At 40.0% G+C, this 24,577-nt stretch overlaps 3 protein-coding genes across 4 annotated transcripts; all 3 read left to right on the forward strand.

Annotated features, from left to right (window-relative positions):
- The first annotated feature begins 8,282 nt into the window (after window positions 1-8,282).
- Window positions 8,283-10,284, forward strand: jun (Jun proto-oncogene, AP-1 transcription factor subunit). Its single transcript, XM_084722810.1, has one exon. It carries the CDS (start codon window positions 8,613-8,615, stop codon window positions 9,591-9,593), a length of 981 nt encoding a protein of 326 aa, XP_084578936.1. The 5' UTR covers window positions 8,283-8,612; the 3' UTR covers window positions 9,594-10,284.
- Window positions 10,285-14,191: 3,907 nt separating this feature from the next.
- caiap (CARD- and ANK-containing Inflammasome Adaptor Protein) lies at window positions 14,192-18,579 on the forward strand. The gene is made up of 4 exons (XM_084722174.1): window positions 14,192-15,350; window positions 16,295-16,478; window positions 17,535-17,757; window positions 17,830-18,579. The coding sequence occupies exons 1-4, from the start codon at window positions 14,192-14,194 to the stop codon at window positions 18,577-18,579; spliced, it is 2,316 nt and encodes a 771-aa protein (XP_084578300.1).
- A 2,951-nt stretch (window positions 18,580-21,530) lies between these two features.
- LOC146323715 (uncharacterized) lies at window positions 21,531-24,189 on the forward strand. 2 transcript variants are annotated; one of them, XM_084722175.1, is made up of 5 exons: window positions 21,531-21,672; window positions 22,044-22,084; window positions 22,755-22,829; window positions 22,945-23,134; window positions 23,584-24,189. In XM_084722175.1, exons 1-5 carry the CDS (start codon window positions 21,573-21,575, stop codon window positions 24,114-24,116), a joined length of 939 nt encoding a protein of 312 aa, XP_084578301.1. In that variant the 5' UTR covers window positions 21,531-21,572; the 3' UTR covers window positions 24,117-24,189. The 2 variants fall into 2 exon arrangements, with proteins under 2 accessions (XP_084578301.1, XP_084578302.1); XM_084722176.1 differs by having other exon boundaries at window positions 22,948-23,134.
- Window positions 24,190-24,577: the final 388 nt, after the last annotated feature.

Raw genomic sequence — 24,577 nt, forward strand, 5'->3', positions numbered from 1 at the left:
AAAGCATCTGTAGCCTTAAAAGGAAAAGTAAAGTCAAAGGAGCTGCAATGTGCCCACCCTTACCCAATGATGTCATTGTACACTTGCCCGAGTGAGTTACGGTGCGCTGAAAGGGTCAAAATGAGGGAGAGCCAATCGATATTCCATATGATTCTTACCAATAAATCTGAGATGTGATTAGTCTGGGTAGTTAGCGACGATTAATTGTCAAAGCTAATAAAGTCTTTCATGGCCAAGGGTGCCAGAGAGGCTGCTGGGAATCACGGTTCATTTTATGGGCGAATTAATTAAAACAACGCCTGAAAAACCCTGTCATAGACGGGCATCAAACACTCATTCTATACTTGGTGAAGGGCGCAACAATGAGACATCACTCAGGGAGATCTGGTATATGTGTGTGTGTGTGTGTGTGTGTGTGTGTGTGTGTGTGTGTGTGTGTGTGTGTGTGTGTGTGTGTGTGTAATAATCAAACGCAGTGATTCCTGCCTTTACACCACACCATAAATCCAGAAGGGAAAGAGGAGCATTTGTCATTTAGCTGCATCTGTTCTTATTCATTAAAAAAATGGCTGCCACAGTATCCTATTATTGTGTGAGGATGGCGTGTGTGTGTGTGTGTGTGTGTGTGTGTGTGTGTGTGTGTGTATGTGTGTGTGTGTGTGTGTGTGTGTGTGTGTGTTTGCACTACATATAATTCAGGTAGAGATGATAAAAAAAGAAGAGCCAGACAGGGAGAACTGAGACTATGTGCTGCAGGATAAGGACAAAGAGGAAAACAGCAAAAGAAAGGAAGAAGGGAGGTATGGAGGCAGATAATTCATTCCACATTCCCATTCCATTTCTATCATGTAGACCAGTGTTTCTAATCCATTTTCATCAGATGTACACCCACTATATGTCAGAGGAAGTCATGTAGGACTCTTTGTCAACGCCACCCGCAAGAGGATTTTGAATGATATAGTGGATATAATAGTGGACCTTACAATTGATTTAAACATTTGAACTGTTTAGGATGTTTAGATCAAGTCTGCATTTTAACTATTTGTCCAGTACTTTGAGTTTACTCTTTATACCTTCACTTTTAGCCAATTCAACCAACTGTCCATTACTTTTAGCTATTTTAACTTTTTACCTATGATGTTTTGTAAACTGTCAACTATTTATTCATTACTTTAAAGGGGTAGTTTGGATTATTTGAGTTTGGGTCTTATCCAGTCAGTGAATTACCTTGAATAGATGGCGCTCTGCACGCCCCCAGTGTGGGGAAGCAGCAGGAGCACAGATGTGGGAACCTAAGTAATGTACTGCTGTGGACAGGGTCAGAAGCAAAACATTTTGGGCACCCAAAAAAAAAATCACTTAAAGCATGCACTATATTTACAATTTTTTCCCCACTTCACCTTGCTGTCAGACAGGCTTTTCTGATTATCGAGGCAGTGGACTTCTGTGCTCTGCTAAAATTACTGTTTTTGCCAAAGGAGTCTGATTGAGCATGAGACAGGGATGTTTGGTTTATATAATGGCAGTTTCACATTGGAAAAGTTTATCTGATGACAAGGTAAAGTGCTGAATATATTCTAAATATCGTGTACACCTATTGGCCTGAGTGCTGCGGCGCAGTCACGACGCGGCACACCCACGCCTGGTGGAAATTAGGGTAAAGCTAATATAGATTTGTTTTAGGTGAGCCATTTGAAATACGTTTTGCTGCTGATCCAGTCCACAGCAGGACACAGCTCACTGTTTCAACTTTTTGACTAGTTTTCATGCACTCTTTATTTAAACAATGCGGTAATGAGGTGTTATAACACACACAAAATAATACAAATGGGTACACATTAATGCAGTTACAGCAGAGACAAGGCCAGAAGTGTACACAGATACACTTCTGAGTGTGTGAGCTTGCTTACAGGCCAGTCTGACACAATCTACACAATCGTGTGCTTTTTTTTCCCTTCACCTAACAGCTGAAACAACAATGGTTCTCACAGGCTAAGACCATTGTGAGTGTGCGCCGTCTCAAAAGCTTCAACAGTCTGTCTCCCTGTCTGTCTCTCACTCAGCCTGCAGGCCTCAAGGGATGTTCAGTTTGACGTAAAGAACAAAAGTTTTTTGTGTTTTTCCTGGTTCAGTGTCTTTTCACTTGTTCTTGTCCATTGTCTTGTGCAGTGATTTTGGCCAGTGTACTGGTTTAACTTTAAATGATACCAACACAAACACAGAGAGTTCTCTGAGATTTGACTGAAAAGAACTGCTGAAACAATACAACTGGGCCACAGCCTGTTTCCATCACAGGGGAAATCCTGCTGCTGCCTGGACGGCCACTGATAGGAGTAAGATGAGAGGGACGAGAGGGAGAGGAGGAGGAGGAGGAGGAAGATAAGAGAAAGGCAAAGTGTATGTGTGTGTGTGTGTGTGTGGTGTGGGATGTGTAAGTGGAAGACACTTGGGATCCAGTCCAGAGGGAAAAACAGTGCAAAGGTAACGATAGGATGGAGGGAGTTAAAGGGGTGAGAGTCAGGAGACAGGAGGAGGTAACAATAAAAAAAAAAAAGTTCAGCGAGAAGTGGGAGCTGATTGGAGCAAAGGCTGAAGACGAGATAACTCAGAAGGCCTGATTGTACCACATCAGGTCAGGATGCAGCTGACCAGGAACACAGTACTTGAAAAACATGTGTGCTCATTATTCATCATGAAAATAAAACACAGATGCATAGAAAAGGAAGTAAAAAGGAGATGAATCACCGCTACAAAAACATGTTCAAAATGTGTATTTTAAAATCTTTAAAGTCAGGAGCATGACTGTGGTGCAAACACATTTACACATGTAGAAGCTTTAGATGATGGATATTATTATTTGTGTATTATTTGGTCCAGACTAAGATGTCATGACAGCTACTGGAGGATTGTCATGAAATATGGTATACACATTCATGTCTCTCTCAGGATGAATTGTAATAATTTTGGTGATCCTCTGACTTTTCATATCAAGCCATACTCCAGGAGACATTGGGGACTTGGGGCATATATTGGCAACTTTTAACCTTTTTTCTCCGGTGGTTTTGGTGTCTCAATGTGGTATTCTGGAGTGATTTTTGACCATTTTTATCAATTCTTGAGTGGTCAGAAATTGTGAAATTTTGCAATAAATAGCGGTGCACAGAGACAACATTATTTGTATCTGTTTCTGCATGTGTTCAGCCAACAAAATGATCTGTATCTGTATTCAGATAGAAGACCAGGAGTAGGTGTGGTTAATACTTGAAGTCAGGTTAAATCAGGCAAATGTTTTATTTTCTAACCTAATATTCATTAGCAAAGCACTGTTGCATCTACAAAGCATCAAAATTATTTCATATTGGCATAAAGGTAATTATGAAATATATTTCTACATATTCATATAGATGTACTTTTCATCTATCTCTTTCTCTCTTTTTACTTCTGAACTTCTACTAACCAAAATACATTTTTTTTTTTACCACAGATTTATGACTTAGAGTTAAAGGGGGACATCACAAAGCAAATGGCCAGCAGCAGACCTAGTGCTAATAAGAAAATGCTTATATGCAAAATCAAGTTTAGCATTATGTCTGTTTAACCAGCATGTTTGTCATTATGAGCATGTTAGCATTTCACCCAAAGCACTGCTCTGCCTGAGTACAGCCTCACGGAGCTGCGACCTGTCTTATTCATAAGATAGTGTGGACAGCTGCTTATTTGGGATTCATGGAGATCAGACGACTCTTACATTTCTCTGTGAACCTCTGAGAGTTTTGAGAGACACAGCTTCTGTTCATTTCTTAAGTGCAGCCTGAGCCATGTAGTTTTTATTGATTGTGACTTTCCATAAATGGAAAGTAGCAAAATACTGCTACCTTGCTACCTACCCATCTAATCTGTCTTAGTTTGTTCTTTCCATAGTACTGGAAAGTAATTTCCCAAACTCCTGCTGTTAGGGCCTGCAGTTAGCTCCACCAAGCTGAAATAATTCAATAAGACCACCAAGCTGCTAGTTCGTCCCACTAATCAAATGTTTTCATAAAGGAGTCCCTGTTTCTCTGGCAGCAGTGAAACGGCTAAAATCAGTAAAATATGGTCTGCTTCCTGACTGGCCATTTGTATGAGACAAATTATTATAAAGCCACATATTAGAATTTAATAATTTAATTTGAATTATTGTAAGTCGGATGTGGCTGGTCTTTGGTAACATTTCACCACACTGTCGACAATTGGCTTCTTCCTTCTGAGGCCTCTGGCACCGTCCTACATGCGAGGACAATACTGTATAAGTAATCTGTGTGACCACAAGTGACCAAATGTCCAGGCCCTGAACCAAGACACCAGCAGGATATCCCAGCCTCATGCTGAATAGTCGCTTAAACCTTAGGGTTCCTCCATGCTAATTTTCCCATACATTCCTACACAGAAAATTACTTTGGCAAACTACCATGCTGTGGTTACCCCTTTATAACTTTACGCATGGCGACCAGGGAAGAAAAGCAGACCCGATCCATCCAGCGCTCCAGCCATATTGAAACATTTAAGGGTTCTGTATTAAACACTATTTGAAAGTATATAAAACTGGATTTACCAAGGTCTGACTTCTTGCCATGGGATTTGACTCTGAAATAAGCTTTAATTTAAATTAGATAATAACTTTAAATGACATCATATGTTTTACCCTAACCTAATTCCTCTATTTGGGACAATGGGTGAAGTCATACACAAGGATCCCTGCTGTCAGGTGGTGGGCACTAGACCACCTACTTATGATTCTTTCATGTGCTTTAATTCAGAAGAAAAGCAGTCATGAATAGATGAATGAGCCAAAGTGGATAAATATTTCAGACTGTGCCAGTGGAACATTGAGTGTAAACAAGTGACTAAACAATTTATCCTTATTCTGCTTCCTCTTATTACATCCCCAGAATCATAGTTAAAAAAAAAAATCTGACAAAGCGAATGAAACTGACAGAAAATGACTGTATACGTTTGTCCACATTGTGAGTTACACCCGCCTGTTTCCTGTCATGTAAAACAAAACCCAGGAAAAATGAGGAAAAGTAAAGAAAAGAGATTTATTAAATGCCATGTCAGTCCAGGACAGTGCACGCAACAGACAGGTACAGATTATTTGATGCAGGGTTGTATGAGGTACTTATCATTAGTCAGTTTATCAGCTACAGTAGATGCCAGTCGGCACACTTAGTTTGGGGAAGCAGAAAGGGACAAAAAAAATCACAGGAGTTGCTCGTCTGCTACTGTCTAGATCTGTTAGTTTGTTCGTGTTATTGTGTGACTATTGTGAATCCAAACTAACATTTTAAAACACTGACGTACCACAATAACACAAACAAACAAACAGATCCAGGCAGCGGCGGACCAGCAACTCCCATTTTCTGTGAGATAAAATCACTGATCTCACATATGAAATTGGTTGGTTCTAAGAGAGTAATAGTTGGCTTAAATAACGGCATTTCCCTATTAGAAAGGCAGCAGAGTAAAGCAGTGATAATGATAAAATGATTTTTTTAGGTGGATTTTTTTTAAGTGGCTAAAACACCTTTTGGATGCCGTCCACAGTAGATCATAGTTTAGCTTCAATACTGGTCTGCTTCTCCAAACTGGGGTGTGTGCCAACCGCCATTTACAGTAGATAACACACCAGCAATGGATGCAATCCCCACATAATCCCCAAATAATCAGAACTATCCCTTTAAGACCCACCTTAACCTTTAGTTTGTATGTCCATGATCATAACCCAAAGCAATCCTCTCTAAATCAAGACAGAAACTGCACAAGATCAGTTAAGTCAACAGACCAGATCAGATAATATCCAACTTTATTGATTGTGCTGGTTTGACATATACAACAGTACATAAAGACAACATTAGAAGCCATAAAAAGTCAGACTGTGGTGGTGTTTTATGATCTGGTTCATCCTCCTTAGGTGCCTCTCTGAGCCAGCCAGCGCCAGGGGGCTGATTTACTTGTCACACAAGGGGGACATATTTAGACGTGGCGCGCTGGAGTTAGTAGGCAGTAAAGCTGGCAGGGCAGAAGATGACCCAGACAGTGGGAGTGTGGAGGACTAGAGGGGAACACGTAAGACACACCGGTTAACCTCCTGCCATTAAACCAGCTGTGATTTCTGACCAAGGGCCAGGGGACAATGGACTGCACTACACTAATTACACACCCTGACATGGATAATAGGAAATGGACTTGCTCTTTATGAGTGCGAACAGATGTCTGTTGATCCATCTTCAACAATTTGTAGTTGTAGCAGGAATAAAAGGTCTTAAATGCAGCTTTTCATATGTGTGGTCCATGCAGTGGTAAATGCAAAATGGTCCTATTAAATCTATCTCCTAATGACTAAAGGGAAGGGAAGACATGACTCAGTAAGATGGACTTGGCTCGACACTTCAGGTAAATAACTGAGTTTTAATGCATCTCTTACACAGGTAAATATATCTCTGTTTATATTAACCTTTGCAGGTAGAAAAGTCCCTCAGCATGCACAGTGTGGTCAAACCTAAAATTTGTGGGGAGTGTTTTGTGTATATGTGCTATATAGGACGATTTATAAGGGACCACCAACCAGAGACCACCATGATATCCCAGACCGAGAAGCAAAATGACAGAACAAGGAGACTTTCCACCGTGAGTGCACGCACACACGGAAAAATCTATAATTTGTTTTCACGTAACGGTTTTCATTAGCTTTTTCCAAGTTTTTTTAAACCCACAACTTTCTCCAGTTCTAACCCACAGAAATTAGAGCTCTGATTTTGCGGTAATTTGGAACAGAGTAGAATAATCTAGAATAGAATGTAATACAACAGAAATATATGGGGGATTTTCTTTTATTTACTCATGTCATATAGATCATGGCTATTTTGAAGCTGGTTAAAAGTAAATAAACTTGATTTGCAAAATAGACTACAATAGAATTTCTAAGAGCCATTCTTTTTCAGTTATTGTATTATAATATTGCCACTGATTAATGCCTGGACATTTGTGATATATATACATATATATATATATGTGTGTGTGTGTGTGTGTGTGTGTGTGTGTATGTGTGTGTGTGTGTGTATATATATATACATATATATATATATATATATATATATATATATATATATATATATATATATATATATATATATATATATATATATATATATATACATATATATAATTATGTTTAAAAAGCAATAACAAATGTAGACAAAACATATATTTTTTTAAAGCCAGATAAACAATAATCAAATTTAATGGCAATCATAAACTTGAATGGCAGAATATGCTGATTAGTTTAGTGTTATGGCTAAAGACAGATAATATTTTTACTGTAAACATAAGGATGAATATAGCATAGAATAGATTTTATTTATTCTTCTTTTATTTATTTTATTTATTAATATATATTTTTTTAATGAGTTCACATTAAACTGTTCTTTAAAGAGCTTCTACAAAATTCATTTGAAGACCTCTATGTGTAAAGGAGGATAAATAGCATAGAATAGATTTTATCATTTTAAACATTTAAGAAATTCAAACACTATTGATCTTTCAAGTGCACTTTAAAGGGCTTCTACAAACTTAAAACTTAAACATCTCAAGATTAAAGATTAATTTTATTTTCACATAATGTTGTCAATTTGACTTTGGCTTTTCACTTATGATGCAGCTATAAAATAACAGCATTTCACACACAAAAACATAAATACAAAGATTCAAATACAGGAAAAGCAAACACGACGACAATAATAATAAAAATAAAGGAAATCCTTTTTTCAAAAAGATCCTTTCATAATAAAATCAAGAATCATCCCATGTTCATCCCTTATCTGCCACTACTAATAAGTTTTAGAAGAAGATGTGTACAAAAAGTTTAAGAAGGTAAATAGTAAATGTGTAATAAAAAAATAAAAACAGACAATAGATGTATAGCAGAGCTCTTCTAATACAAAATCACTGCTGGAGCAGGAGACGCTACCCTGAATGCTGCCGGTCCCGCCACTGACAGTAAAGCGGGTAACCAGATATTCAAAAACAATACGTCATCCCACAATGCACCGCGCTTACGCTCTCCTTACAGCATTACCTCATCCCACAATGCACCGCGAGATTGAGAATCTTCTGGGTGGTCGTCAAGGCAACGCGCCTTATCGGAGGGCCGGGCTTCGCCCCGAGACACGCCCTCCGGCCAATGGGAGAGTCCCGTCATGACATCATGGCTATTTTTAGAGAGGCAGCGGCAGCAGATAAGGTTAGCCTCCACGCTGTAGAGCTCAGAGTATATACACAGTGAGGCGGAGGGAACAGCACACATTGACAAGACGAGAAAAGTTAGAGACATTCACGGACTCAATACTAGTCTGGATACTTTGTGAACTGTTACAACTCTGAACACTCGACCGCCGCCGGCTGAAAAGAAGTAAGTCCTGATTCCTCTGTCAAGAAAGACAGTGCGCGCAAAGTTTGGAAGTTTTTTACGGACGTTTGGAAACCAACTGATAAACCAGGAAGAAGAGAAGGAAGGGGGGACGAAAAGTTGTTTTTGTAGAAGACTTTTTATAGACATTGTTTTCGGTTTCTCTTCTATGTATACCAAGATGGAAACTACTTTCTATGACGACTCACTCAACGCTTTCTCCCAGCACGACAACACCGGCTTCGGCTACAGCAACCCCAAAGCGCTGAAACACAACATGACCCTGAACCTCTCCGACCCGACGGGCACTCTGAAACCTCACCTCCGGGCCAAAGCCAGCGACATCCTCACCTCCCCCGACGTGGGCTTGCTGAAGCTGGCCTCCCCGGAGTTGGAGCGGCTCATCATCCAGTCCAGCAACGGGCTCATCACCACCACGCCGACCCCGACCCAGTTCCTGTGCCCCAAGAACGTCACGGACGAGCAGGAAGGCTTCGCGGAGGGGTTCGTCCGAGCTCTGGCCGAGCTCCACCACCAGCACATGCCGGGGACAACTAATGTGAGTGTCACCTCAGCGGCCCAAACCAGTGTCAACACCGCCCTGCCGCCGGTGTCATCTGTTGCCGGTGCCACCGTTTACAACAACAACACCATGCGCTCTGACTCACCGGTGTATGAGGACTTGAACACTTTCAACCCGGCCATCAGCACCGTTTCGGCTCCAAACTACACCACCTCAGCTCCGACCATGTCCTTCTCTGCTGCCCCGCCTCAGCTCCCCATCTACGGGCAGCCCTCCTCCGCCCAGCTCCCCCGGCTGACGGCGCTCAAAGAGGAGCCGCAAACCGTGCCCGAGATGCCCGGTGAGACCCCTCCTCTGTCTCCAATTGACATGGAGAGCCAGGAGCGCATCAAGGCCGAGAGAAAGCGCATGAGGAACCGCATCGCCGCCTCCAAATGCCGGAAGAGGAAGCTGGAGCGGATCTCTCGGCTGGAGGAGAAAGTCAAGACCCTCAAGTCCCAGAACTCGGAGCTGGCGTCCACCGCCAACATGCTCCGGGAGCAGGTGGCGCAGCTGAAGCAGAAGGTGATGAACCACGTCAACAGCGGGTGTCAGCTCATGTTAACGCAGCAGCTCCAGACCTTCTGAGGTGGTGTCAGGAGAGAAGAAAGACTGTAGTTGAACGAGACGGACGCTTCCTGTGATAGTGAGTGGCTGCGTCTCCCGAAATCACGACGGGATTTTTGGGATGATGACACTGGCAGGACCGGGGGCCGCGCTCCCCCTTGACGCGTCCCACCAGAGAGGGGCTCGGGACAGTGACAGTAGCCATGAACCAGAGGGGGGCATGGCGACAAGCAGGATACCTTTCTGTTTGTTTTTACAGAACTGGACAGGACTGAAGTTTTCTTGATTTAAACCCAGCTCTGCATGGACCTTCTCACGACCATCAAATGAGAAATTCAGTATTAGAGGACTTAAGAACCTGCAAAAGAGACTTTTCTTGCTGTAGCCATAATGGCCTCAAACTTTTGGGCGTGTTGGCCAACTTTAAACGGCTGAAAAGTTGTAACAAAAGCTGCCTGACTTCTGAGTTACAATACAATGTACTTTTTTCTTAATTGTAAGAAATTTACGTTAGAAAAGCTTCAAGATTTACTTGTTTTTTTCTAAAGTTGTTTAATGGGGTTTCACTCATTGTTATATGTATATAAGATCAACTTGGAGTACTTATGTTTACCATTTGTAATAAGAATACTGTATAATTTTTTATGTTTTTGTTTTCTGAGCACTTCAGAAACTAATCAATATTTAAGAAAATAAAACCAGATAAAATGAAGCAACATTTGCCTGTGTTCTTCCAAAAGTGTGTGACAGGAAAAAAAGTGGGTGTGCCATCATGTCAGGAGCTCAAACAATAAAACATGTTGCAACATGTTGCAAGAGCTGCTAGTTCCCAGTACCTCAAGGTAAATTCCATTAGTGCTGGTATTGATCCAGGTTAAGTGATTGTGTTTCAGCTGACAGGCAGGGCTCACTTACGACTGATGGAGGCCAGTTCTGTAAATTGGGGTTGTGGAGCTTAAGATCTCCACTTTATGTCTCAGCACACACAGACCTACCTGAAGAGTATATATGATACACGAAAGCTCCCATTGTTCTCAGGTTTTATCACTATATAACACAATAAGTATACAGCTCTGTAAAACAATGTGAATTCAGCATTGTTGCAGAGTTACAACAGCTTGAACTGAGCAATAAATCTCAACTGAAGACATCTAAGGTATCACTGATTTGACAAATAATAACAGGAAAATCACAGGACATCCTTCATGTTATTGCACCATTCAGTTATTCAACATTACTTCCTGTCCTGTTGTAAATCAAGAAAGATCCAGCATGTTGAAACAAAGTAAAATAAAGTCTTAGGTCTTATATTGCAAATGAATAAATACAGGTTACATCATAACACGTTACTGAATGTTAAGAAAATATAAAAGCACAACTGTGGTTTTGAGGGAGGGTACATTCCAGATAAATTGTATCTTACTATTATATAGTCACCATATAGTGCACTTCCAGTGAGTGTGCTTTGAAAAATAGCTTGAAGGAACAAACCATGATCAACGTGTAAACAAATAGATAGCACTATCACCAAACTTTACAACACAAGATAAAATCCTTTAAATTCAGGGACAAACACAAGACATAAAATAACACATAATAATAACATAATAATAACATAATAACTGAATATAAGTTGCTGTTTTGTAAAGCTGCTAAAAGTAGTTTGGAATGCTGATAAACCCACCAAATTCTTCAATTATGTAAATACACAACAAAGTTATTAAGTTAAAAACATGTGGGAACTGTGCACAACTGAAAGTAAAGATACTTTGAATCAATTTTTACAGTGAACCCAGCAAACATTGTTATAAAAATTAAGTGATGATGATATGTGTATATTATTATAATAGTGAAGATATATACATATAATTATTATCAATATGTTAATGTTTTGTCCTTTGTGCCATTATTATTATTATTATTATTATTATTATTATTATTATTATTATTATTATTATTATTATTATTATTATTATTATTATTATCATTATTATTACATAACAGTGACGAGGATCATATATTAATAATAATACTAATAATAATACCCTTGATACTTTGGCAGTATTGTTCACTCAACACTCTAGAATACTGAACTGAAGTGAAAATTTTACAGTGAGTTAATGTGGCGGTTGCACAGTGACATGCTTTGAACACTCATAAGCCATCAGTCTGGTGTGTCCTGTTCATAATGAGCCACTAGAGGGCGACAGAGACCAGAGAGACGAAAATGTTCGTTGCTGTCTTCAGGCGTTCATGCCTCCACTGCTGCTTGTATTGGCTCATGAGTTGTTGTTGTGCGCTTAAGTGAACAAACACCTGTCATGATTGATTGATTGATGATTGTGAAAGAAACAGAACAGGTTTTTAAGTGTGGAGCGTTGAAGGATATATTTAGCCTGATATTTTCATCATAATAAAGCCTTAATGTGAAACAACATGCGTTATACTCCTTATCTGTCAAAGTAGCCATATTATTCTGCCTTTTTTTTCGCTTCCCTTTTATCTTTTTCAATGTCTATTCATATGGAAGATTTTCATAATATGGTTTGATGTATAAATGCACGTTTAACTATCTTTTTTATTTTAATAAGTTTATAAACAATTGAAATGACATCAGGCTAATTCAATATGTTTTATTAACGATGAAATAATAACCCAGTTATCTAAGACAGATGATGGTCTGGGAGCAGGTTTATTCTATTTCGTTTTCATGTTAAAATAGAGTGTTATTCCAGGCTACATATTTCTTTATCATTCAAATTTAATTAATTTCTCTAAACAATAACAACTAAACAACGATTTCTCCTTATCCCTTCTTTAAACTGCCCTGATTTCTCAAACTTGGAGCAGCATGACATCATTCCGGAAAGTGGAGTCCGTCCCTACCATATAAGGAGAAGGAACGCTCGGAAGATCTACGTCACGACGCAGGAGGCGTGTATTACGGGAAGTGAATCGACTCTGTAATCTCTGCATAATACGGTCTTGAGAAGTTACCAAGGACAAATCAGTGAAGAGTATCAACAAACGCACCCTATTGCATGTAAAAATTAGAATTAAAATGTAAAAAAAAAAAAAAAAAAAAAAAAACAAAAGCAATCAAACTCCTTAAGAATAATTTCTAAATCTAAATTCGTTGTCAAGACTGAAGTACTGTATTAAGTACAAGTTTTAGGAGTGCATACTTGGATTACTTCCATTTTATGCTGCTTTATGATTCTACCTCACTACAGCTGAGAGGCAAAGTTTTTAATGTAGATTTGTTAGGTAGTTACTTTTACAGTTTAAGATATGTTGTAAAATGTGTAAAATGTAATGCTATATATCAATTAAACTAAAAAGTAGTAGCACCATCTCTATATTTAAATGTTGGTTTCATATTAATGCATCATAATCATATAATTTTGTAAATAGATTTTATTTATAAAATTCCTTACATAGTGGGATCTCGAATGCAGGACTTTTGCACGTGGTATTTTTACAGTGTAGTATTGTTACTTTTACTTAAAAAAAAAAAAAAAAAAACTACCTGATGGATAAAATTAAGTCTGTTTTTATAAAGATTTTATGTTGTTGTAGCTTGTACACTGCAAAGGTTGGACCCCAGTATCGACTATTGTTTCAATCATGATCATCAATGCGCCCCTACTCTTCTATTGTTTTGTATGTACAAGTTGTTTTTTTTTATGATGTGCATGGCTGTATAACCAATTGCCTTTTGGTTTCAAAATAAAGTAGAAGTGTCAGTTAAATTCTTCCACCACTGACTGCCTGTGGCACAAATGAAGAACATTTTTCGGCTCATGGTTGGTGCAAAATGGCACATAAACATCAAAATATAGGGTTTAATTAGCCTTTTAGATATCTGCCTGACTTTCGACATACTCTATGATGTGATTCAGAGATTGAGAGGCTGTGGTTATCCGAGGAGTGCACCATGTTTGTGCCTACACACGGTCACACACACGCCTGCTCTCGCTCTCTGTCAAATTCAAATTCAAAGGGGCTTTACTGGCATGGGAAACAGCAGTTAACATTACCAAAGCAGGTCTAAGATTAAAAGAAAATGCATGCATGTATGTATACATATATGTATGTATACATGTATATACATATATATACATATATATGCACACACACATGTGTGTGTGTGTGTGTGTGTCCGTGTGTATATAGATTAACTGCTTAAAATAAAATAAAAAAGAAAATCTCTCTCACACAAACACAGACCACACACACATGGTTATCTTGATACAGCTAAATTTTTCAAAATGTTATAATATAATACAATATAACATAACATAACATAACATAACATAACATAACATAACATAATAATAGTATATATAAAACCATCATATATAATATAATAACAATGTATGACCACTGTCATAACTGTCATGCTGCATCTAATGAACACTAATTATATTAGAGGACAGGACAGGTTGAGCTGGACAGATCTGTATGGTGAATGGCCTTTATTTTGTTGTCAGGGTGAGGTGTTTCACTTAGCAATGAGGTATCAACCACACACACTCACAACCAGAACCACAAGGTATAACAATGACTTGCTGCATGTGAAGGCTCCAGAAAACCATTAGCTTCCCACCGTATTTAAAATGTTCAGTTTACTGAAAGGTTTTGATGCTCAAGCAGCATCAAACCACATCAACCCATATGCTGTGGATGTAATCCGGGCAAAGAGAAGAGACCTAGTTTATGGGATCTCACACACAGAAGATCTACTGGATCACCTGGTTGCAGAGGGGGTCATGACAGCAGCAAAGAGATCCATCGTTTTGACTATCAGGACTCGCAGAGATCAGAACTGCAGGGTCCTGGACATCCTGGAAGCCAGAGGTGAGAGGGCGTGTCGGAAATTCTTCCACCCCTGTCTCAGGTTGGCAGAACCCGAACTCTATCAGCAAATCAAGACCTATGTTGGTGGTGTGAACGAGCGTATTCGAGACTCAAGGAGGCAGCTGATTGGGTATTTGCTGGAGAGGGACCAGGAGGGGATGGATAAAATCACTCAGGAGACTTTATTTGCCACCAAAGAAACTAAGAAATTTTGCCATGAAAAAGAAGACAGAAGCACCGTGCCGCTTTTGAAACCAGAGGAACATGAACCTGCGCAAAGTAAAGCAGATAAGCTCCTCCACATGATTGCTACAGATGGAGAGGTAGTCCTGCTGGAGGAGCTGTTAAAAACCACTGACATTAACACTGTCACCTCCTCTAAAGAGACTCTATTACATGTAGCTGCTGAGTATGGTCACCTGTCCATCGTTGAGCTCTTGATCCGTAAAGGAGCCAGGCTGGACCTGCAGAATGATAAGGGTCAATCAGCTCTTCATACAGCAGCCAGCAGGGGTTACACTGAGATAGTTAGGGCCCTGCTACAGGCTGGGGCCCCCATCTACGCTCTAGATCTACAAGGCAAAACCCCCATTAACCTGGCAGCTGAAAATGAGCACCTGAATTCTGTGAAGGTCCTGGTGACGGAGGAGGCCAAGCAGTCTGAGAGCCTCACGCGGGACACGTTTCTACATACAGCAGCCATGGAAGATGACTGGAGGCTGGCAGAAACACTGCTGCAGAGCGGGGCCAATGTTGATGCCAGAAACAACCACAAAAAAACAGCTCTGTTTTATGCCGTTTCCAGGAACAATGAGAAAACAGTGAGCATTCTTCTAAACGCAGGAGCTACAGTTGACTGTGATGTTATAAATGAAGCTATTAAGCTCAATGAAGAATCAATTCTCCATCTGCTGCTCGGTGAGTCTTTCACAAAACACACTGATACTTCACATCTTGAAGTTTGCTACAATCCAGGGGTTCCCAACCCTTTCATCATGTCATGGACCCACACAGTATATGTATATTAGACCATGGAACACCAGTTTGAGAGGATGTTGTCTTACAGAGATAATTCAGCTTATAGGAACTTATCCATAGTTGGTGTGTTACATGCACTAGATGCCAGTTTGCATGCCTGCAGTTTGAAGAAGCCAAGAAGAGTACCAGCATGGAAGCTAAGCAACGTACTGCTGTGGACATGGTCAGCAGCAAAATGTATTTTGGCCACTATCAGTTTAAGTGTATGTTATCTGCTTCTCTAAACTGGGGGCATGTCCACCACCATCTAGTGTAGGTAAAACACTGACTATGAGAAGTATCTCATACCACCCAACTTCAAATAATGTGAACTATCCTTTCAGGGAATCCCCTCTTGGTAATATTTTTTTTTTTTGGTTTTAAAAGTCTACATAGCCGATCAGTAATCAGACTAAGATCACTAGCTGATCAACAGCCAACTGCGTTCTTTCTCTTGTTGTTAGAGTGGCCAGGTCCCAACAAGCCAAATGTGGGACAAAGACTATGTTCATGTGGGACATGTAATATCAAAGAATAAGCATTCCTACTCTGCCCACTCGTGACATCTCTGTGCTTTGCCCTCTGGTGATCCAGTATGCTGTGCTGTGGTCACCCTACGAGTTTAAATTTCCCAGAGATATGATGAAAGTTAAATTATTCTATTGCTCCTTTTGCTGGGGGGGGGCCCTATAACCCACTCAAGGACTCCTGTTCTGTTGGTGTCCAATTTGAAAACCACTTTGCTATATTATGCATTAGACATCTTTTTTAAGATACTAGTTGACATGAATAATGCATAAAGCTGCAAACTTAGAGGCTGACACTATATTTTGTTTAAACCACAGATAATGCCGGTGGAGCTCTGAGTGAAGACGTGCTGGGCTCTGCTCTCTTCTCAGCTGTTAAACAGAACCATGATAGAGTGGTAACTGTTCTCATAAACATCGGGGCAAATGTGAACATGTTGGACAAACAGGGCTACACTCCTCTCCTGTTGTCTGCTGAGCTGGGCCACACTGAAGTCTTTAGGTAGCTGCTCAACAAGGACTGACACACCAGCATGGTTTTCAACAATAAGCACATCCACACTGAGGGAATCTGACAGCTGTGGGGTATCTGTGGCTTCTAACTTCAATATTTTTAAAGAGAGCCACACAGAAAACCCCACAAGGAAAAACAGTCCTCTCTACACACTCATTTTCCTCCCTTCAAAGAAATCTCCTTCCCACTCACACTTTCAGACAAAACATAAAGATGAGACTGCATACAGTGTTTTTTAATGCTACCACCAGGGGGCACACGTGTTAGATATTGTTAAATTTACACATAGTGTCTTCAGATTTTCTGTTGTTATATTTTTGGTTTAATTTCTGCAGACAGGAAGCAACAGACCATGACATGTATACAACAGATGATGACATAAATATGGGGGGTATAAAGTGCGTATCCTTTCTATCATGTATTCTTTATTACTGCAGCTCTTTCTTGTTACTAATTATGTAAAGCACAGTTCACCACAAAATCAAAACTACATAGTGTTCCTCTTGCCTCTCCTCTTAGACTGTTTTGGTGTGAGTTGCAGATTTTGAGATATCAGCCATAGAGATCTGCTCTCTCTTGAATATAATGCAAGTAGATGACACTCACTGTGGTGCTTAAAGTCAGTTTCCAGAAATCATTACCTGGTTATTTGAGATTTATTTTCTTTCTACAGAACGTCACCACTATCGCAGCACAGAAGGAAGTGTGATGTAAACATTAATGGCATCCTCTTCGGCTGAACGGTAGCCTCTCATTCATGAGCTGTACCCTTCTTTCTGCACTGCGATACAGTTGGCAGGTGTAATTTGGTAGAAAATCATTTTGGGGTGAACTGTGCTTTTAATATGTGTCCACAGTTAATTTTGTCCAATATGATTTTGTTGGGGAGCAAAGCCGCTATTAGAAATTGAGGAGCTCCTTGCTCAACTTATGTTAACTTCTGCATGTCATATAGCTGCATCACTATTAAATTGAGACTGTTTCATTACCAGTTCAACTCCCTGTAGTAGCTTTAAATAGTGACCTTTTTTTTTTTCGTTTCAGAACGCTTGTAGAAAAAGAGGCAAAAGTGGATGCTACTTTATCTGACCTCTCCTCAGCATTGCACCTGGCTGTCCACAGCGGCAGTGTGCCCATGGTGAAGACACTGCTGGAAAGGGGATTAGACCCCAACATTACTGGACCTAAAGCCCAAACTCCTCTACACCTGGCAGCTCAGTGCAATAGGCCGGAGTTGGTTGATGTGCTGTTAAGAGCTGGAGCACAGGTAATCATCAAATCAGTCGATTTTGTAGATGTTTATATTTGTGGAGACAAGAGTTGTGTGTCGTTTCTTTAGGTAAATGCTGTGACCTCAGATGGGTTGACCGCATTGCATATAGCCAGTCAGCAGGGCCATGTAGATCCACTGATCCAGCTTCTTCAAGGCAAGGCAGACCCAGGAGTGAAAGACCGGCTGGGGAGAACAGCCCTGCACTGGGCAGCCTCTTCTCAGGGAGAAAGCTCTGCCGTGGACCTGCTGCTGGTGGCCAACGCCAACCCAAACGCTACTGACAATGAGAAAAAAACTGCCCTCCACCTGGCTGCTCTGGAGGGGAGAGTAAACACTGTGACATCACTGCTGTCCCACAAGGCAAAGGGTGTGGCTAAAGACATGGACGGCTCCACGCCACTCCACTACGCAGCAGCCGGTGGGCACGCCAGCGTGGTTTCAGCTCTTCTACAGTCACTCAACAACAAGGGGATAGACGAGAGAAACACGTGGAGGAAAACGCCACTTCACGCTGCAGCTGAGAGGGGTCACGACAGTGTGGCGGTGCTGCTCCTGGAGGCTGGGGCAAAGATCAACAGCACAGACCACAGTAAAGACACTCCTCTGCACTGTGCTGCTCGGGGAGGACACCAGGAGGTGGTGAAGACGCTTGTTAACTGGGGCCAAGGTGGACACATGGGACAGCGGAGGAAAGTGAATCTGCTTGTGACCAATAATGTGGGGAAGACACCACTGCAGGTGGCAGAGGGTGGAGACACACCGGAACATGAGGACATCGCAACTTTACTCATGAGAAAGATGTTTCTTATCAAATAATAAGAGACAGATTAAAAGTAGGATCCTTTTTTTTAAATCTTGTGCATAAATTAGCAAACACCACAGAAACAAAAGCATGGAATATTTCAGTCCTGTTTGGATATTAGAACAGACTGCAGGTTGGTTGGTTGTTGAAGCTTTTTATCTTCTCTAATGAAGCAGATTTGTAGTAATGAAACCACACTTTGCTATGTCCAAAACACTGTTTGAGATTTCTTTGTTATGACAACCTGATACTATTTGTTACTTAAGTATTCATCTGAAATTTTACACCGAGTGGGTGAGAACTGTTTTAAACTTTTGCTTTTTAACTTTGACCTTAATTTTATTAGGCCCCGTATATCTGACGTATAAACAGCGTTCTGCCTCAATATTTACTGATACCATGAGACAATAGCCACATTCTTTGCTCCCCCTCCTGCAGTGTTAACCCAAGATGTTATTGTTCTTCGATTTAGATAGTCGTTATCAAGAAAAGATCTAGACACCAGTTCTGCTGAATGATTAAAATCTGATGTGCTGGTGGTCTGCGTCAACGTGTTTCTTCCTGCATGTTTGATGAAAAAAAAAACCCTAAAACAGCAATTAACTGAAAACAAAACCACCAGACACTCAAAAAGGTCATGGTGGGATTTTTTCTTATCTATTATATCTATGGTTTCTTCACATTTGCCACATTCATAGTTCTTCTCGTTCTTTTGCATCCCCCCATTTTCCATTGTGTTGCTGTGCTGTGAGTCATGTTTCAGCAAGAAATCACAATAATGGATTGATGCATTTCTACTTTAACATGGCCCAGACTAAAATGATATAAAAAGCCTTGATATCAAGTATTTCTTTTCCAAGACAATGCTGTCAGATTCCACTGTATGCAGAGATACTGGAGGTAGGGGAGCAGCCCCTATGGACAGCTTCCTGTCTCATAACTGCATGAAAGATTTTTTAAAAATAAAGCAGTGGCATATGAACTTGGACTTTCGTATTTCCTTACAACATAAATAATCTATGCTCTTTGATTGTCAGAACTGATAAAAGATTATATCCTCATGTGTACATATATTAAGTCTAACCTCATCATAGAGATATATTGCACATTAGAACTTTGCATGTCATGTCCAGGGCAATGTCAGAAAATGATCACAGCATGAATCTCTGTGTTTGGCTGATCTCTCAGTGGATGTGTGCACACCATCTGAAGCTCACCCTCAAAAAGACCAAGCTGCTCTTCCTTCCTGAGAAGTCATCTCCCATCCATGACCTCTCCATTAACAGTGACATTAACTCTGTGGTGTGCCTGGCTCAGGCTGCAAGGAACCTGGGTGTGACACTGGACAACCAGCTGTCCTTCACTGCCAATGTAAACGCAATGACCTGCTCCCTCAGATTCATCAGGAGGACACGTCCATTCCTCACCCAGGAAGGAGCGCAGGTTCTAGTTCAGGCTCTTGCCATCTCATGTCATGACTACTACAGCTCTGTTCTGGCTGGTCTGCATGTGCCATCTGACCTCTGCAGCTCATCAAGAATGCAGCAGTCTGGTTGGTCAGTTTACTCAAGTTCTCCCACACTCACCGCTCCTCTGCACCTTGCACTGGCTAAGCTACCAGTAGTCAGTTCAGAGTATGAAGGAGCTCAAATCCGATTCAAGACACTGGTACTTGTCTGCTGTACCGCGACTGACCCAGGCACATTCTCCTTTATACCATGGTCAAACTGGTGGTAGAAATGGGAGGAGATGCAGGGGGATGCCATCCTGTCAGATTTAGAAAATATTCAATGTTTTTTTTTTATTGGGGTAAGTCACTATATAGAGGCATATATAAAATGACAAGAGGCCAGGGGCCAGTTAATGAAACAAGTATTAATATTATTATTTGTCAGATAAAATTAATGAATATTGAAAAGTACATAACTCATCTGTCTTTGAAATTCTTTAGGGCAGTTTCACAGACAATTCTAATTCTAAGAATAAGAATAAGAATGAAGAACTTTTATGAGTATCTTTCATACATAACATACAAGTGAAAGTGCTTTACAATGTAGCATTAAAAACAAAATACATGAAATTCAAAAAATATAAAATTAAAAACAGCAATATGGCATTACAAACAAGGCACAAAAGAAAAATACACAAAATAAATTCTACAGGCATTTTTGTTATGTAGCATCTATGGTAATGGGTAAAATAAATAAGAAACCAGACTGTCTGTTTACATCAACTCAGTCATCAGCTAAATGAATTTAATGTTTGAAACATGCTGGAATTTTTATGTATGGTAACATAAGTCCAGATTGCTGTGGCACTAAAAACTTGTGTGCCTCACCATGACACATCTGAAACACACAATTTTGTGATGATATTGATGGTAATGGTTAATTACTAACCGATTAACCGCTGTTATGAATTTAACTGATTATGAATGTATTAACAGACAATATATGTTTACCATTTCTCTGGAGCTCAGTATTAGTTTAGAAATGGCAGTAATTTCACCCCATTTGCTGAATGAGGACAGGTGGACAAAAGCAGCCATTTCATATGGGGGTCTTATTGTTTTATTATTCTGTTTGATTAAATTGTTTGATTGCTTAAATAAAACTTAAATTGAGAAAAAAGATATAGATTTAAAGATGTAGAAAAGATGTCTTGTATCTTATTAATTATTAATAATAAATTAGTCATTGATTGTTTAAGTGTTCAACTATTGGTTGAGGAACATGCATAAAATTTGCAACCCTATCAATGAAAAAGAAAGTGTGGAACAGTTTGGTCATGAGCTGGTCCTTTTAACCTATATTACCTACTTAATTTTCATTTTAAAGTTATCTATTGATCTACATACAAAGCAGAAAAATAAAAAACTTTCCCAAATACTGTGATTTCGCAGGTGCACTTTTAATGACGCTGAAAGTTGTTCTCGCGATATTTGAGTATCATGTGACAGCCAAGTTGTGTCACGTGACATTGCTTTGCCTGCCCCGCGGGCTGGGGCATGCTGTTGACTCTCTGGGATAGTGAAGTTGAAATGGCGAGAAACGAGGAGAAACAACAAGGCAGACTGAACAGACTGTGGCTTCAGAAAGAGAGGGAGGGTAAGAAGCCAGTAGCCTGAAAATAACGCAGTAATTTAGTTCATATTTTGTCTTTAAAGCACCCCGCTGTACGGACAGCTAGCTCTGACTGTTAGCTACAGTGGTGCTGATCAGTTACCTGGTTAAACATTTCTTCATCATCCATCTCTGACACGCAAAAACACAATCACACACACACACACACACACACACACACACACACACACACACACACACACACACACACACACTAAACAGCACTTCAGCCATCATGTAAAGTTTTATTAAAAGCCAGTCATCCCTTCTTTATAGTGCTAACATTACCTTTTCTTCTAACATGTGTAGTATGTAATGTTTTTTTTAAAAAATATATATATTTATCTCATTTACAGAGGGACGCCTCAAAGATGTACATGAGCGGAGACCCAAACTGGTAATATAGACAATATTCAAGATGTTCATTGTAGGGCTGTTGTAATTATCTAGAATTATTTTCGCAAATAATCAATTAGTTGTTTGGTCTACAAAATGTTGGAAAAGGGTGAAAAATGTCGTTCAGTGTTTCCCAGATCCCAGGATGATCCCCTCAAATGTCTTGTTTGCGCACAGCCCAAAGCTATTCAGTTTACTGACACAGAGGAGTAAAGACACCTGAAGATATTCACATTTAAGACGCTGAAATCAGAGAATTTGGACATTTTTAAAGTAAAAAAAGTCACTCACGTGATAAATCAATTATCAAAATAGTAGATGATTAATTTACTAGTCAATACGGATTGATCGTTGCAGCTAAGGTTTATTGTCACACGAGTACAACTGTGAAATACTATCCATTACAAACAGCAAATTAAGTATTAAAAGGCAGAAGAATACTACTATGAAAACAGACATACTATAATTAAGTATGTTTTAACAAAATAAAGAATGTACAATGTTAAAATGAATTACTGTAGGAAGATATAAATGTAAGATAAGATCAATTTAAAAGGCACTAAAAAGGTTAAATGACCTAATCCACTGTTATGTTACAATTGTTATCAACATTTGACCTCAATTGGCCTTTACTTGGACTAGCTTTTTACTGTCGACACTTGTCTTCACAGTCTACTCTTAACTCAGCCTCCTCTGTGAAAAAGTGGATCCCCAGCATCAAGAATGAAATAGAGTATTATTTGCAGGTAAGTGAAGTGTTACTAATGTGTGAAACATATTCTACAGAGATGGTTTCTAATGACACTGAATTCCTAGTTTCCCTACATTTAATAGTAAATGTTTTTGTCCTTTCCCTCTCAGCAGTCGCAGCTGTCACATTACCCAGAGAGGAAGATAGCTGAGTTCCAGCTGCTCATTGAGGCTTTAGAGAAAGAGTACAAAAGCTTCATCTCCAAACTACGAGTTCTTGACCCCTCCTGCAAACATAAGCCGTGGACTCCTCGAGCATACTGCAAAAGGAGAGCAGACACAGAAGACTCTCCATGTATTGGTCAGTGTATTAAAACGTCAAGAATAAACAACGTTAAACAGCAGCTTTCAGATCTATATTTTAAATCATCGTCCTTTTTTGACTGGCTTTTAAAGAATAGTTCATCCAAGAATGTTGGCCAAAACGCAGGTGAAGGTTGCTGGTCAACAACAGGGCGAGAATGACAAGTAGCTGTGTTTGAATATATAATTAGTAGACATAATAAAATGTGAATTCAACTGAAGGAGATACTTTGTGTTTTCTGCAATTAGGTTGAAGAATAGGTCCATATATCAAAGTGGGCATCAGCAGCAAGCCAAAATTAGTTGAAAATGACATATTGAATATCAGCAAAAATTCTGAATACAGTGCATTCCTATACAGCATAATTTCACTTTTGGTGAACTTGTCCTTTGAGACACCAGTAGCTGACCTTTTATCTCTCTGTGTATCTTCACTTTCACTTACAGATAAAACCCCTCGGCGGTGTGATGGCGGCAGTCAGCAGAGTGGAGGTGAGAACGATTTGGCTGACAGTAGGACAGGATGTCACAAAACCTCAGAGACACAGGGTCCTCTCAGCCTGTCACAGACCAGGTTACAACCCCCCGTCCCCACCAACCAAATCTCAGAGACCTCAGAGACAGTCTTTGCAGACCAGGACCAGCCCCTCTCCTTTGACCATACAAAGCTGGCGGTGGCTGCTGCTGCGTTCAGAGGAGCGTCAGTTCAGCGAGGCTCCTGTCAGACGCAGAGCCTCGCCAGGGTGCTGCAGTCTGGCCTGCCAAACCTTTCAAATGCTTCATTAAGACAAACACAGAGCAGAGACCCAGAGAATGATGATGAGGCTGTTGTTGGAAAGAAAAGTAGTGTTCAGGACTGCAAGTCAGAATGTGAAACAGTGGAGAGGACACCTGGGAAATCATCTAACAGTGAGACGACAGAGGAGAGGACTGGACATGTCCTGGGATTAGACTGTTACTCTTCTTCTGATGAGGACTGACATGATGTTTTCTGATCATGAAATACAAAGGTCTACATTTTTCTGCATTTTGAATGACAATGAAGTTTTTTTATGGAAGCTCTTTTTGCTCTGAGATCATTCAGAAGGGAAGGGGTGGGACTCTGTTGGTACCTCACCGTTCGATTCGATTCTGATTCTGAGGGATATGACAATTAGGGATACATTTTCATGCATCAGAATATTAAGTCTTTATGCCAGGGGGTGCCATTTGGATTGTGTTCATCTACAGTTGCTAACGCTCAACCTTCCTCACCAAAACCCTAGAAGAGCCTATTTTAGAACTTAAACATGATGCACATGGTTACGTCATTATGTTTCACCATCTAAATGGTTCAGTCATCAGGAACACACAGCCTGTCTTACAAAATTGTTAAAGGTGATCATAAGGTAGATTTTTTTTTTGTTTTATTATTTGCGTCAATTCAGAATCTTTAATGGGG

The sequence above is a fragment of the Lutjanus erythropterus genome, chromosome 7 (genome assembly GCF_056507025.1).
Source record: "Lutjanus erythropterus isolate fLutEry1 chromosome 7, fLutEry1.hap2, whole genome shotgun sequence".
Classification (NCBI taxonomy): domain Eukaryota; kingdom Metazoa; phylum Chordata; class Actinopteri; order Lutjaniformes; family Lutjanidae; genus Lutjanus; species Lutjanus erythropterus.